The 14,907-nt window shown below is 42.0% G+C and overlaps 1 protein-coding gene across 1 annotated transcript in view; it reads right to left on the reverse strand.

Moving 5' to 3' along the window:
* Positions 1-2,951: 2,951 nt before the first annotated feature.
* Positions 2,952-14,907, reverse strand: part of TBC1D4 (TBC1 domain family member 4) — a 129,312-nt gene continuing 117,356 nt past the window's right edge. Inside the window, exons 17-20 of the mRNA XM_025197332.1 lie at positions 12,823-12,982; positions 10,049-10,218; positions 4,949-5,125; positions 2,952-4,184 (exon numbers count right to left, since the gene is read on the reverse strand). Coding sequence (XP_025053117.1) covers positions 3,975-4,184; positions 4,949-5,125; positions 10,049-10,218; positions 12,823-12,982 — 717 coding nt within the window. The 3' untranslated portion in view covers positions 2,952-3,974. The remainder of the gene's footprint in view (positions 4,185-4,948; positions 5,126-10,048; positions 10,219-12,822; positions 12,983-14,907) is intronic.

A 14,907-nucleotide genomic window follows, 5' to 3' on the forward strand; every position in this document is an offset into this window, starting at 1 on the left:
CATACATCCAATTTCAGGCTTCATACAGTTACAAATGATCCATAAAAAAGTGTTCCACATATAATGTGGTAGTAGTGTTAAGAGTGATGTTATAGCTGTCCTGTTCCAGGAATTAGGCAAGACACAAGGACTTTTTGGGGTGATCTCTTTTATTGGACCAACTTCATGGTTGGAGTGAAGTTAAACAAGCTTTAAAATGCAAGAAATTCTTCATCAGGTACTAAAACAATCACCCCTCAAATCCTTGTCTCTTGCATACAATGTTGAAAGTTTTTATGACTAGTTTGTATAATGCCTTAAAAATTAAACATGTGGGCAGCGCTGACAATGAGCTGTTTTTTGGCCCTGGGCCAAGGCTATGGGCCAATTTTGGGTGGAGTGGAGGAGTACCTTGGGATGCTTGCCCTACTGAGATCTTGAAACCCCATGCTACTTATATGGAGCTGCCAGGCATGGGGGATGGGAGGCTCCCAGCAAAGTTTAAAAGTTCCGAGGAGGGAAGGAATGGGAGGAAAAAGACAAAAAGAGCCTTTTTAGCTCTCCCTACCAGGAGCCTGATCCCCGCCATGCCCAGCAGCCTGGCCAGAGCTGCTGGGCATGAGGTTTTGACAGTTAGCTGATGGCTGGCTTCAGCATGGTTAGCCCCAGGACATGATCTGAACCTGGGGCTGTCTAGGACTGGGGCCAACAATCAGCTGACTGTCAGTCCCTCAACTTCACCAGCATCAGAATTGACAATCATCCGATTGTTGGCTCTTGCCCAGTTTACTGGTAAAAGATGAGCCCAGGATTATGATCCTGGCTCCCTGTGCACTGGCAAATAGTAAGAGCATAATTGGGCTCCGATTCCTGATCCCAAATGAAAAAAAACCCAAAAAGTAATCAAGCCTCCTGGCATGCATACCTGGTTTGATAGGAGGAGCAAATATTGGGATTGAGGATGAAATCCCATCACACTATAAAGGAATGTGCTCAAGGGCCTAAGTTAGATCTTACTACATGCTGCAGAATCTAGTGCTATTGGCGCATAGGAACACACTGTTAAAGAATCCAGGGAAAAATTCTGTTCTGCTGCATGCATCAGCCCTTCATTGTTTTATACAAATGTAAGAGAGGACATTTAAAATGATAGAGCTAAACACCACTATTGTTGTAGCTCAGTGGGGGCCAGCTTTTTTGGCAGGTATGCCACAAATTAGCCCCATGCCCTCCAAGAGCCACTCCAATCTCCTCCCCTACCTGATCAGCTGCTCTGATTTCTGCTCCCCCACCCTGAACCTGCTGCTTTTTTCTGCTGTGTGCTCCCTAACCAATCTGCTTTTCTGTTTTCTGCTCCCTGTCTGTTATGCAACTATACTGCCTACCCCCTCCCACATCTGCTGCATACCACAAACAGGGGCTTCCCATGCCAGTAGTGGCATGGGTATCGAAAAAGGTTGACCACCTTTATTTAGAAAGCCTAGTTTTAGGAAGCCTACTGTACTTATTTCGTTTACAATTTGCGTGTTGCTGATCTTATTAAAAATGAAATAACTAGTTTTAGTTTTTGGTTCTCCTGCATTGGACCATGGTTGCACAATTCCATTTGCAATAACACACTGAAGTACAAGTCTAAAATAGGTAGACTTTCCTCCCTTTTGATTGTTCGTGAAGCAGCAAACATTAAAAACTTGTTCATGTTTTCTCCTGTATTTTGCCTACTTTGGCTATAAAACAATACCAATTTACTGGGAGGTTCCCCATATCCTTTATAAATCCTATTTTCCCCATACCTACAAAGTAGGCAAGTCCTTTATTTTTCTATAGAAGCAGAATTGTTTAGAATGAAGGACATGCTAGAAGAGGAGGACAAAAGCAGCTGATCAGAAGCCATGAGAAATGCATCAATGACATTTATTGGAAATTTCCACAGGCATTACAACAAAAACTTGATATAAGTGAAACAGAGGATAAAGCACATTTCAGTGCACCTAAAAATGTTATATATGTATCTGAATAACCTTGATCTTTGTAATACACTACTACAGTTCCCTGCGATTGGTTCAGCACATACACATTGGCCAAAACTTACTTTTAACAAAACTGCAAACAACTGCTTTTTCCACTTGGATCTTTTCCATTTGGTACAAATGCAACATTATTGAAATACCAAGACAGATTCCACATAAATTTGATACAGTGCAAGATCTTTCACTCCAACTGTAATACAAAAGACAGAACTCATTCAATAGCCATATTTATGAGAAAACCACCATGAAAGGAAAAAACCTACATACTGCAGCAATATGCAGCAAACCAGCTTAGTTGTTCCTTTTTTGTATCTATTAACATAAAGTACATTATATAGAAAGCAGTTACACCCAGCACTTGCTTTCCAATCAGACAATTTTTTTTTTTATACATAAAGACACTTGGGCTGAATTTGCTCTATTTCCTTTTATATATATAAAAAAAGAAAGACCAGAATTTCTTGGGTGGGGGTGGAAATCACATACCTGGTCAGATAATACGATCCACTGTAACACTCAAGTAACAAGTGAGATGTGCATGTACAAAATACATGTCTACTACATCCAAATATGTCTTCTTGAAGATTACACTGATCAAAAAAATAACTTTATCAAATCTGCAGGCATCTAGTTTACTGCCCATTGACAGATGCAACTAAACTTTGCCTGAACGAATTGACTGGGACATTTCTTCTTCTGTCTAGGACAGATCTGCTTATGATGCATTAAAAGTGATTGCCAAGTGGTGATAACAAGACAGAAATAGCCTAAAAATAATTAAGTTGTATTTATACTTCAGTATCACATTTCAAACCTGTATTTCAAACAAATATTATGTACCTTTTTGTTCAAAGTATTTGGGGGGGACAGAAGGGGGGAAATTAAAAAAAAAAGGGACAAATCCTCTCCTTATCCTTTTACAGAGTCAAGTCCCTGAAAATTTGACAAATCCTCTCCCTATCCTTTTACAGAGTCAAGTCCCTGAAAATTGTTAGCGCTTATTCCCCAAAATTATCAAAGAGTTCACAGACCTTCCAAAAGAGTTTTTTTAAAAGATTTCTTAAAAGGTTCCTCTGGTGACTTGAAACCCCCACGTAAGTTTTAAACATGCGACCACAGCAAGTCACTCGCAGGAAACAAAAGTCCAAATGGAGACTACTCTGGAGCTTCATTTTCTTCCTTCAACTACTACCAAACTCAGAGTGTGGAAGAGGGAAGAAGCAAGGTAAGCCACTTTGGGATCTTATGACCTATTTGGAGTTACTTACACTTAGCTGTGACATGATGCTTATCTTTGTTGCAACGTGCATGCGGAAGCAACTTGCTGACTGGCACATTCCAGGCAGTGTATGGCATAATTCTCCCTGTAAGAACCTCATAGCAACAGCCATCCTTTGTTATCTCACACACCCACACACACAGTCAGTAGAATGAATGACAGGCACACATGAATTTTACATAGATTTTCCACAAAACATGTGAAACATGCTGTTCTTTGGAGGAAAATACATTCATTTTTTCAAGTATTATTCAATATATATATATAAGACACAATACCCTCATTTCACTACCAGACCAAAGAAAAAGAAAAAAAAAGCAAAAATGGAGAGCGTGCGCATCTAGTTTTAATTTACCACCCTCTTCTCTTTTAGTGATGTTGACCTTTAAATCAACTCTAAATATACATCTACTTGTCATAATTAGTTTGAGAAATATATTCTCCCATTGTGATTTATTTACACAAGCATTTAAAAAAAACACAACAACTATTTTTAATAGCCTGGATTTGCATACTGAGATTTAAAAGGCCAACTTGCTGCTATTCGGTGTCCCAATACCAGTTTTGGGCGACACCATTACCTATTGCTTTCTGAGTCCTCCTAAAGCAGCACGCTGTTTTTTTTCCCTTAATTACTTGAAATTATGCTGCCCACAACTTATTTATGGCTTATTTCCTTGCTTTGCTTAATTGTTTGGGTTACAGTTTACTTCCTTGAGAAGCAGTTCACAGTTAGACAGTGTTTCTGCTGGCAGATGTTTAGTTATTTGCTCAAGAGTATTTTGATAAGCAATTTTCTCCTGCTCCAAGGACTGGATTAAGCTCTTCATTTTGTTCTCTCGAGTCAAAATATTTTCTAGGTTGGATTCCAGACTCTGAATTTTAGCATGAGCTACCTGTAAAAAATAAAAATAAAGATCACTTGACATTACCATGCAAGATGGTCAGAATAAGGACAGACATCCATGGAAGTAGAACTTCATTGCTTACATTTCACTGTCTGTATGCATGCATGCATGCATTAAAAGCAGAAACTAACTACCAGTATTCCACTTTCACAGAGAATTAAGCTATTGTAGGTCATCTTGGGGGTGAGAGTTGATAGTACGCATCTGATGGTTAAGTTTTGCTGTGCTCTGTTTGTCATGTAAGACCCAAGATGACCATGGTCTGTAAGCAGAGTATGGAAGAAAAGCATCCTATCTGTATACCTCTGCATTTACAACTGGAATACAGTGACCTTTTTGACTGCCAAAAAGATCTTTACAGCTGAAGGGAATTCCGAGAAACAAAATAAAGGCTGGACAGAGATGAAAGAGTTCAAGATGTATTATCTAGCCGAGAGATAAAAGGAGGTGGGGATGGATATACTCCATAGATATTTAGGGAAAAGAAGCTTCAGGCAAAAGGAGACCTCTTGTATAACATTTTTATGATATTACAAATGGGCTAAAGAAAAAAAGGCTTAAATAAATACAAGGCATGTGAGTGCATTTAGAGTCTAGTTCTATAGTCTAAACAAATAAATTAGTAAATAGTTTACAAACAAATCAGTTACATGAACAGAAACAAAAACATGGTGTTTGAATTGTTGGGGGGGGGGGGGGGGAGAGAAAAGAGGAAGTTTCTTTACTTCACCCAATAATCTATGGCCCTTTACCTGTAGCTTCTCCAATAAGTCCATGTTTTGTCTCTTTAGCTGACTGTTTGCCCTCTCCAGTTTTTCTAGAGGTTCACCATCACCACAAGGATTTGCACCTTCCTGTAGCTCATCCTGTAGTACATGGTACTCTACTTCATAGGCATGAAGCTGCTTGGAAATATCCATCTCAAAAACCTAATCATGAAAGACAAGTTAGTTTTGCTACAACAGATAGCATTACATTTCATGTAAAGTTTGGTTAAAAGGTTGACTCTACAAGGCTTATGTTAGATTTGTCACCTGCAGGAAAAATACTGATGAGGTGGCAAAAATGCCTCTTACATTGCTACTTAAGTAGCACTTAGGATTTGGGCCTCAAGAGTTCTTCTGTGCATGCCTGGAACTGCCCCAGTATGAGCAGTTTGATGCACATTCCTTGGTTAAAACTAATCTGAGTTCAGGGACTAGATACATCTCTGCTTCCAAGTCCTTTGAAGAGCCTGATCTGATATGCCTTCTCTGAGAAGAACAGACACAGGCTCCTCATAATATGTAGCGCTGACACCTTTTTCCTTTATATAATGGTTTAGTGCAGTGGTGCTCAAACTAACTAGCTCAGGCCAGCGTGCAAGTTCCCACAGCTACAGCAATAAAACTTGCCACCACTTCCGTCACCAAATTTCTAGAGCTGTGGGAACATCTGCAGACTGGATCCAGCCCACAGTACACAAGTTGAACACCACTGGTGTTGTGGCTAGTACTCTTACCCAGGAAATGGGAGATTCAATTCAATGCCTGCCTCAGTTTGAAGGGACCCTATCCCAGCTTGGCTCATACTCCTCTAAGAGATTGAATTTGTGAATTCAAAATGTCTCAGGCTGAGGCAATGAACCCACCAGTGCCCTGGACAAGCTTGCTAACCACTGGATGTTATATAAAGAGATCAGCAGAAACACCATTACTACTACCACTACCAGTTTCAAAAGGAAGAGTTCGGTCCTGCTCAGGTCTCTGAAAGAACAGATGTAGGTCCCTATTTTAAGGAAAAGATTCTGGACCCTAAACCCTGAGAAAACTGAGGGGTCTACCTGTAGCAGACTCAGGCACCTAAATTCCAGAAAGGTACAGGATTTCAAACATACCCCATGCTTCTCAATGGCTAATTCTAGATGGCTTCCTCCTTGGCATGCAATTTATTTAAGCCACCACTGCGGTAAGTGGGAGACCTGGAGGGAGCACAAAAACAGGAGCAGGCAGAGGAGGCCTCCTAATTCTTACTGAGAAAGCAGGGCAATTGGCTAGTGTCTGTACACAAATGCAGAGAGCCTGGGAAACAAGCAGGAAGAACTGGAAGTCTTTGCCCAGTCAAGGAACTAGGACGTGATTGGAATAACAGACTTGGTGGGTTAGCTTGCATGGCTGGAGCACAGTCATGGATGGGTACAAACTGTTCAGGAAGGACAGGCAGGGGAGAAGAGGAGGAGTTACATTATGTAGAAGCCATATGATTGCTCCGTGCTCTAGTATGAAATGAGACAGGCCTGTTGAAAGTCTCTAGGTTAGAGGGGAGAGCAACAAGGGTGATGTTGTGGTGGATGTCTGCTATAAACCACCAGACCAGGAGGATGAGGTTTTCTTCAAACTACTAACAGAAGTTTCCAGATCACAGGCCCTGGTTCTCATGGGGAACTTAAAAAAAAACAACCCCAAAACCAAAAAAAAAACCCCAAAAAACCACCCTGACATCTGCTGGGAGGGCAATACAGCTGTGCATAGGCAATCCAGGAAGGTTTTGGAGAGCATTGGAGATAACTTCCTGGTCAAGTGTTCAAGAGACCAACTAGGGGCTGTGTTCTTCTTGAGATACTGCTCAAACAGGGAAGAATTGGTGGGGGATGTAGAAGCTAATGGCAATTTGGGCAGCAGTGACCATGAAATGATTGAGTTCATGATCCTGAGGAAAGGAAGGAAGGAGAGCAGCAGAGTAAGGACCCTGAAATTCATAAAAGCAGACTTTGACTCTCTCAGGGAACTGATGGGCAGGATCCCCTGGGAGGCCAGCCTGAGGGGAAAAGGAGTCCAGGAGATCTGATTGAACTTGAAAAGAAACCTTACTGAGGGTTCAGGAACAAGCCATCCCAATGTGCAAGAAGAATAGCAAGTGTGGCAAGTGACTAGCTTGGCTTAGCAGAGAACTCTTCAATGAGCTTAAAGACAAAAGCAAGTTTACAAGTGGAAGCTTAGACAGATGACTAGGGAAGAGTATAAGAATATTGCTTGGGCATGCAGGGATGAAAATAGGGCATGCAGGAAGATCAAGGCACATAGAGTTTGCCGCTAGCAAGGGACCTGGAGGGTAACAAGAAGGGTTTCTACAAGTATGTTAGCAACAAAAGGAAGGTCTGGGAAAGCGCGGGTCCCTTCCTGAATGGGGGAGGAAACCTAATGACATGACAAGGAAAAGGCTGGAGTACTCTATACTTTTTTTACCTTTGGTCTTCACAGCCAAGGCCAGCTCCCAGACTACACCGGGCCACAGTTTGGAAAGAAGGTGAGCAGCCCTCAGTGGTGAAAGAACAGGCTAAGTACTCCTTTAGAAAAACTGGATGTATAGTAGACCATGGGGCCAGATGCAGTGCATCTGAGGGAGTTGGCTGATGTGATTGCAGTTACTGGCCGTCATCTCTGAAAACTCATAGCAACTGGGGGAGGTCCTGAATGATTGGAAAAAGGGCAAATATAGTGCCCATCTTTAACAAGGGAAAAAACACTCCAGAGAACTACAGACTTGTCAGCCTCACTTCAGTCCCCAGAAAAATAAAGGAGCAGGTCCTCAAAGAATCCACTTCTAAGGACTTGGAGGAGAAGGTGATTAGGAACAGTCAGCATTCATTCACCAAGGGCAAGTCATGCCTGACCAACCCAATTGCCTTCTATGATGAAATAACAAGCTCTCTGGATGTGGGGAGAACAGAAAACATGATATACCTCGACTTCAGCAAGGCTTTTGATACAGTCTTCCACAGCATTCTTGCAAGCAAGCTAAGAAAGTATGGGTTGGGTGAATGGACAGTAAGGTTGACAGAAAGCTGGCTGGATCATTGGGCTCAATGGGTAGTGATCAATGGCTTGATGTCTAGTTGGCAGCCATAATCAATTGTAGTGCCTCGGGGGTCAGTCCTGGGGCCAGTTTTTGCACAGTATCTTCAATGACCCGGAAGATGGGAAGGAGCGCACCCTCAGCAAGTTCGAAGGACATCAAGCGTGGGGGAGCAGTAGATAGGATTCGGAGTGACCTAGACAAAATTGGAGGATTGGGCCAAAAGGAATCTCATGAGGTTCAACAAGGACAAGTGCAAAGTCCTGCAGTTAGGACACAATCCCATGCACTGGTACAGGCTTATTTAGTCTGGAGAAGGTAAGACTGAGCGGGGATTTGATAGTAGCTTTCAACTACCTGAAGGGTGGCTCTAAAGACAATAGAGCTAGACTGTTCTTAGGGGTGGCAGATGACAGAAGCAGCAATGGTCTCAAGTTGCTGCAAGGGAAGTTTAGGTTGGATATTGTGAAAAACAACTCTCACTAGGAGAGCGATGAAGCACTGGAATGGGTTACCCAGAGAACTTGTAGAATCCCCAGATCTAGAGATGCACTGATATATTGGTCCATATCAAAGTGGCATTGATAAAACAGGAAAATCGACGTTAAAATCGGCAAATCTGCTTTTTTGGCCAGTGTGGCCCATAATGTCACCAATAAATGCCACGTGCATGCACTCAACTGCAGCATGCACAGAGTCAGGAATGCAGTCCAGCAGCTTAGAGAGCAGTGACTGGCCAGTAAGTCTGGGAGGAGGAAGGGGTGTGGCGGGGGGGCAGGGCACAGTGAGGGAAGGAATTGGGCTGGGGCAGGTGCTGCCGAGTTAGGGCACATGATAGGAGCCACAGGAGGCTCATCCAGAGAGCCCAGGGGAGGAGGAGGGGAAGGGAGGCTCCTGCTGCTGCGCACCCCCCTGGGGGAAGGCACAGGGAGCCTGGATTTTTGCATGGGGAGAGGGCAAGCTGCCTGCTATGGGCTCAAGGCCAGGGGCTGTACTGGTCTCTTCCCAGTAGGGGGATTGGTCAGGCAGCAGCAGTGCTGGGAGAGCGGCCAAAGGGTGGGCTACAGCCACCACAAAATTCCCTGTAGCCTCCCTCAGCACTGCCACCACCTGCCCTGCCGCTGCCTTCTCTGAGCACCACTGGTAAGAGGCTGATGCAGCCTCTGGCCCCAAACCCATATCAATCAGCCTGCCCTCATCCCACACATCTGGGGGGCACATGCCCCCCCATGCCTCCCCCAGGGGTGTGTGCAGTGACAGGAGCTGCTCCCCCTCCCCACCCTCCCATGTCCCCTAGATGAGCTGCCTGCAGCTGTCACACGCCTTGCCCTGGCTGGGCAGCACCTGTCCCGCTCCACTCCCTTCCCTCACTGTGGGAGCCTCCATCTGCCCCCCATGCTCCCTCCCTCCCCCCCCCCTCCCCGCTTGACACTATTGCCCAAGCTGCTGGGCTGCATATCAGCTATCGGACTGGTATCGGCCAATATGGCTGGTTAGTAATCAACCATTAGTATTGGCCAAAAGTCTTTATCAGTGCACCCCCATCTCCATCCTTGGAGGTTTTTAAGGCTCGGCTCGACAAAGCCCTGGCTAGGATGATCTAGTTGGTGATGGTCCTGCTTTAAGCAGGAGGTTGGATTAGATGACCTCCCGAGGTCTCTTCCAACCCTAATTTTCTATGATTCCCAGGCATTTAATTTTGGTACATATGCTCCTTACACGGTACATAACCAAGGATTCTGGATTCCACTCCAGGAGGCCTAAAACATGGAGGTGCTACAGTACTTAAGTCCTTTACTGGAAGTAGTCTCAAAGTACTAGAGGTTTCCAAAACTCCAAAAATTGTACCTGCAACTTATGGGTTAGGACAACTCAGAAGACAACTGCTTGAATTTAGTGTCACAGTAACTAAGAAAGATGTCTTTAAAAAGAACCTTGTATTCACCTGTAGGTTAATATCTAAATAAGTCACATGGAAAAAAAGAAGAGTAAAACAAAAAATAGAAAAGCTGTTTTACCTGGGTAATAATCTTTTCCATTTGAGACTGAGTCATGTCTGGGATAGTGATTTTAAGGAAATCAACAATATTCTCAAAGGTCTCACATCCCATTATAAGTGCTTCCTGGCTGCTTAGTAGACTCAGCGCTACTTTAAATATGACTTCTGTTCCTTGAAGAAAAATAATGTCTAAAAAATAATAATTTTTGTAAGTATCCAAAGGCAAAAAGCTGAAGTCAAGCAGGTTTTTTTTCTTTAAATGTTTGTAGTGGAATATATATTCCTTATAAAATTTACTGAAATTTGATAACTTTAAGAAGGAAAATGATCAATACTTGCTTTGTCTTGTTATTTTAACTAGGTTTTCTTCATTATTGGAAAAAAAAAAAGGATAATTTTCATCACGAGTGTTAAACAAAAATGTTGTATTTTCAATGCTGCAATTCTTTAGCTGAAAGGATGTCATGTTTACCAAACACTTAGTTTTGGGTGTTGCAGTTTAAGACATTGTGAAAGGCATTTGAGTACAGTCTGCATTAAAGAAATATTAAACCAAAACACAAGACCAACACATGCCATTCACACTTTATTGGGAGCTGATCCTAAAATGAAGTAAAACTCTTATTCTGTTACACTGGTTTTACTCTACTGTTCACAGATAGCTAAAATCCTACTTAGTTACTGGAAAGTAATCTTATTAGAATGCTAAATATCCTAGACTCTGCCTTCAATTCTCTTATTTTGATCAGCACAGGTCGATCCACACACCCATATGGAAAAACCCTGACTTCAAAAATCAACAAAGCTTTTATCATCAACTTGAGTGGATCCAGGTGGTCCCAGAGGAATCAACTGGCTCCAAGTGGGTGCAGAAGTTTGTCTGAACATATCAGATTGCAGTATCAGGAGCTAAAACAGCTTCTGGAAATATTTTTGTTGTAAATCTAGATGATGTACCCAGCTGTGTTTATTTAACAAGAATGATAAGCCACAATTCTCCCTCAGAAAGGACAGTTTCCCAATTTCACATCTACCAAAGCAATAAGACAAAAAACCTTAAAACAAAAAGCAAAATAAAACTGGAATTCTTGAACACTTATTTCTAGCAGCAAAAATGTAACCACCACCCCCTTGAAACACTCAGCAACTACCATTGCTACCCTCAAAGCTAAGATTAATATAAGCTTTAAAACTATCATTTCCATTTAAAAAAATGAAACCCCCTATTAATTTGCCCCCATATTGGAGCGGGGGGCGGGGGAGAAGACATGCAAGTGAAGACTCTTTTTGGTACAAAAGCAAGAAGAATGGAAGAATACAAATTTGACTTAGATGGTTGAGTGAGAATCCACAAAAAATTATGAAACAGAAGGATAAGAAAAAAGCTATGACCTTGAATAATGGAGGAACTGTAAAATATAGGAAATGGAAAAAGTGCTTCATAAAAGCTACAAGGCAAAAACTGAGAGAAATTCCCATTTAAGATGCATCAGATTGTGAAAGAAGTTTCTTGTTAGCTATTTTACACAAACCAAAATGCTGCATGAAAAATAGTTAAGTCATTTGGTGAAAGAAATTTGAAGTTAGTCTTCCTAGTAACATACAAAAATCATTGCCATCTTGATCCTGTATATACTTACTCCTTGGGACTACTTGTCCAAGGAGTGGAAAAGGCCCTATAGGACTATCTAAAGAAAGTTAAGAGTACTCATACATGTGTGGCATGGTAGGAGGTACAGCTGGGTGGATCATGCATTAATTCCAATTGTGCCTTTACTGCAGTGTAGAAGGGCCCTAAGCATATTATACAAATCCTGCATTTAAAAGGTTTAGTTTAATCAAACACTCAGCAAACCCCCCAGAATGCTTAATCCTATTTTTCCCATATTAATAAACAGACTCTTTGAAAGTTTCATTAAAAAAGGATGGACCTCTTCAGATACACAAACACTGGGGGCTTGATCTCTAACTAGACATATGGGATGAAATGATCATTGCTACTGGGTTAAGTATCTGCTGTTTGATATTCAGAAGGAAGGAAATGCTTTTAAAAACTGTACTACAAGTCACCCCTAAAAGTTTATGCAATTAGATCTGTATACTGTTAAGTTAGCAGCTAATGGAACAACTCTGCCACTTAACTCAGTTTGATGCTCAAATTCTACACCAAAATAAATCAAATTAACTGGAGCTGAGAGCTAAAATAAATTGTTGCAAATTTACCTTTTAATGGAAGTAGGTAAAGGTAAAAAACAAAACAAAACATTTTTCCTTAAAACCGGGCTTTCCAACTTCTTAGTAACGAGGCTTCACATGGCAGAGAATGCAGATGTCATTCCCCTCCTTGCCTGGCGGCAAGCTCCTTCAGCACTCTATGGGCAGGCACTGCTCTCCCCCTGCCCCACAACCACTTCAGCTGTATCCTTCCCCATTTCCAAGCCCAATTGCCTCAAGTTATTCTTGTTCACTTCAGAACAAGGCATGCTCTCTTCCCCCCCACTATCTCTTTGGATGCAGATTTCCCCACTTGCATTGCACTGTGGGCTTCCCCTGCACTGTAAGCTGTACCAAGTAGTGCTGCCCTGTCCTACCTGGGGCAGGGGCACAAAGAGAGAGCCAGAAAAGGAAGGGGAAGCCTGGAGATCCTAGCTGTAACAACAGCCTGAGCAGTGAGGGGAGCAGCAACTGCCAAGGGAAACCTAGGGCCACAGATTAACTCTTTACAGGCCATCGGTTGGACAACTCTGCCTACAAGTACAAGGCTCAGTACTGCAATAAAGCAATCTCTCTTACCAAATACTCTGGCTACGAATCCTAATGGAAACTGAGAAGCAAACAAGGTAAGAAACCAGGGTGCAGCGTACAGACTGGGGCTAATTTCATTCTCTTCAAGATGGTTGTACAGGTCTCTGTGATAATCATGGAGAAGTCTTGACAGCTGATACATCTGAATCTATAAATAAATTAAGAGAGGGAAATTGAAAAAAATAAGGGGGAGGAAAAAGGCTTTTTAAACCGTTCATAATTCACTCCAGAAGAATCCTATCTAGGATAGACAGTTCTGTAAAAAAGTGACATTTAAGGCAATATATCTGCCACCGGGCAGTTCCTCTATACCTGGTAAGGTAGCAAGCAGCAATCCTGACCACTGATTAATAAAGCATGACCTAAAATTAAGGATTCACAGATTCAAGCCAGAAGGGACAATTAGGATTATTTGATATGCCACAGAATTCCAATTCTAGCATTTTAATGGAATTTAAGAGATTGCTATGAAAAAGAGCACTGCTATACAATACCTACAGTCAAATATGAGAAGTTGTAAGATGTTACAAGCCACTATTCATTGGTAAAATAAAATAAAAATACTAAGCAGCAAAACATTTCCTTTTTATTTTTCTAGATCATCATCCAGCAAATCACACACAGCACAGACTTTTCTTCCTCTCTAAACAACAGGAAGCAGAAATCTATTGTTTACCCGTCAGGCCCAATTCTGTAGTTAACAGTGTCTTACATTTAACATGAATCCATTCCTAAATGAGAAAGTGACTTGTCAGATGCAGTTACTTCCCCGTGTTTTTATTCCCTCCAATTGACAGCACTAGAAACTACTTTGTACAAGTCAGACAGCAGTACATACAAACACCTGGGCAGATCACTTTATGGTAGCTCAGTCTACATGCATTTGGATTCTTAGCTCCTTGGCCAAAACTGCTAATAAGTACTAATTCAGATCACAATTTCTATAATAAACGTGTACTAGGAGCTAGATGAGAATAATTTCACAAAGTTGCTTGAACCATTTTGCAGCTACCTTCTGCCACCATCCTAGATTCAGAATTAACCAATGTTCTATATATCATTTGTGATGGATGGGGCTGGGGTAAAAAAGGAATAAGGAACTGGCAATAAGAAAAACATACTTTAAAAACATTTAAATATCCACATGAGTTAGGAGCCTAAACCCCTTTGACTTTCATAGAATTTTAGGCTCTTAAGCACTTAAGAAAACAAGACTGATACATTTACTAAAATTTTCAGAAGCACTTCTCCAGAATTCCTAGAATGCTATAAGCAGTGCTATAGGGGAAGATAATCAAAAAATCATCAGTAATCCACAAAAATGCACCATCTCTGACCCTTTCTGAAGAGAAACAGCTCAATTTTTAATGTGCAATATTATTCAAGTCTTAAGAAAGGCTTAAAACTATGTAAGTTCTCTAATCCTGTTGAAAACAAGGATTTGGCTCCTAGCTATATGTCCCTTTAATTGGACATAAGTTCTCCAAGTCAAGGGATACCGCAGCAGTAGGCAGGTTCCCCAACACTGCATGGTCATCCCCGCCATCCTCCCCAGATAGGCCCTGCCAGTCCAGGAGCAGGTGCAGGGATGGGGAAACTGCCTACTACTACTGCCATCCATGGCTGAATCTAGTTCTGTGTACAGCCACTCCTCACAGCCCTAGCTGGAGTGGGGCTGTCCCAGCTGCTCCTGCAACAGCAGGCAGGTCTCCATTAAGTAGAGAGGACAATGGGGTAGGAAAAAGTAGGGGAGGGGAGATGCTGCAGAAGAGAGAGAGAAAGGGACGGAGTGCCACAAAGTGGAGGGTGTGAGGGAAAGGATGCTTATCAAATGTGAGGACTTTAAAAAGTCCCCAGCTGCATAGTTGGCCAGCCTTGAAAGCTAGAAATGAGGGAGTGTTGCCACTCCTGTAGCCCCAAATTGCTGCTCCCGAATCCCTTTTTAAAAAATCTTCGATTTGCCTATGCCTCTTGGGGTACGTAAAGACATTAAAAGAAGTTACAAACAAACAAACAAACAAACAAACAAACCTCAGCCATGCCCCGATCCTGGGGCAACGCTTTTTTTTTTTT

The sequence above is a fragment of the Alligator sinensis genome, unplaced genomic scaffold, assembly GCF_000455745.1.
Source record: "Alligator sinensis unplaced genomic scaffold, ASM45574v1 scaffold241_1, whole genome shotgun sequence".
NCBI classification, from domain to species: domain Eukaryota; kingdom Metazoa; phylum Chordata; order Crocodylia; family Alligatoridae; genus Alligator; species Alligator sinensis.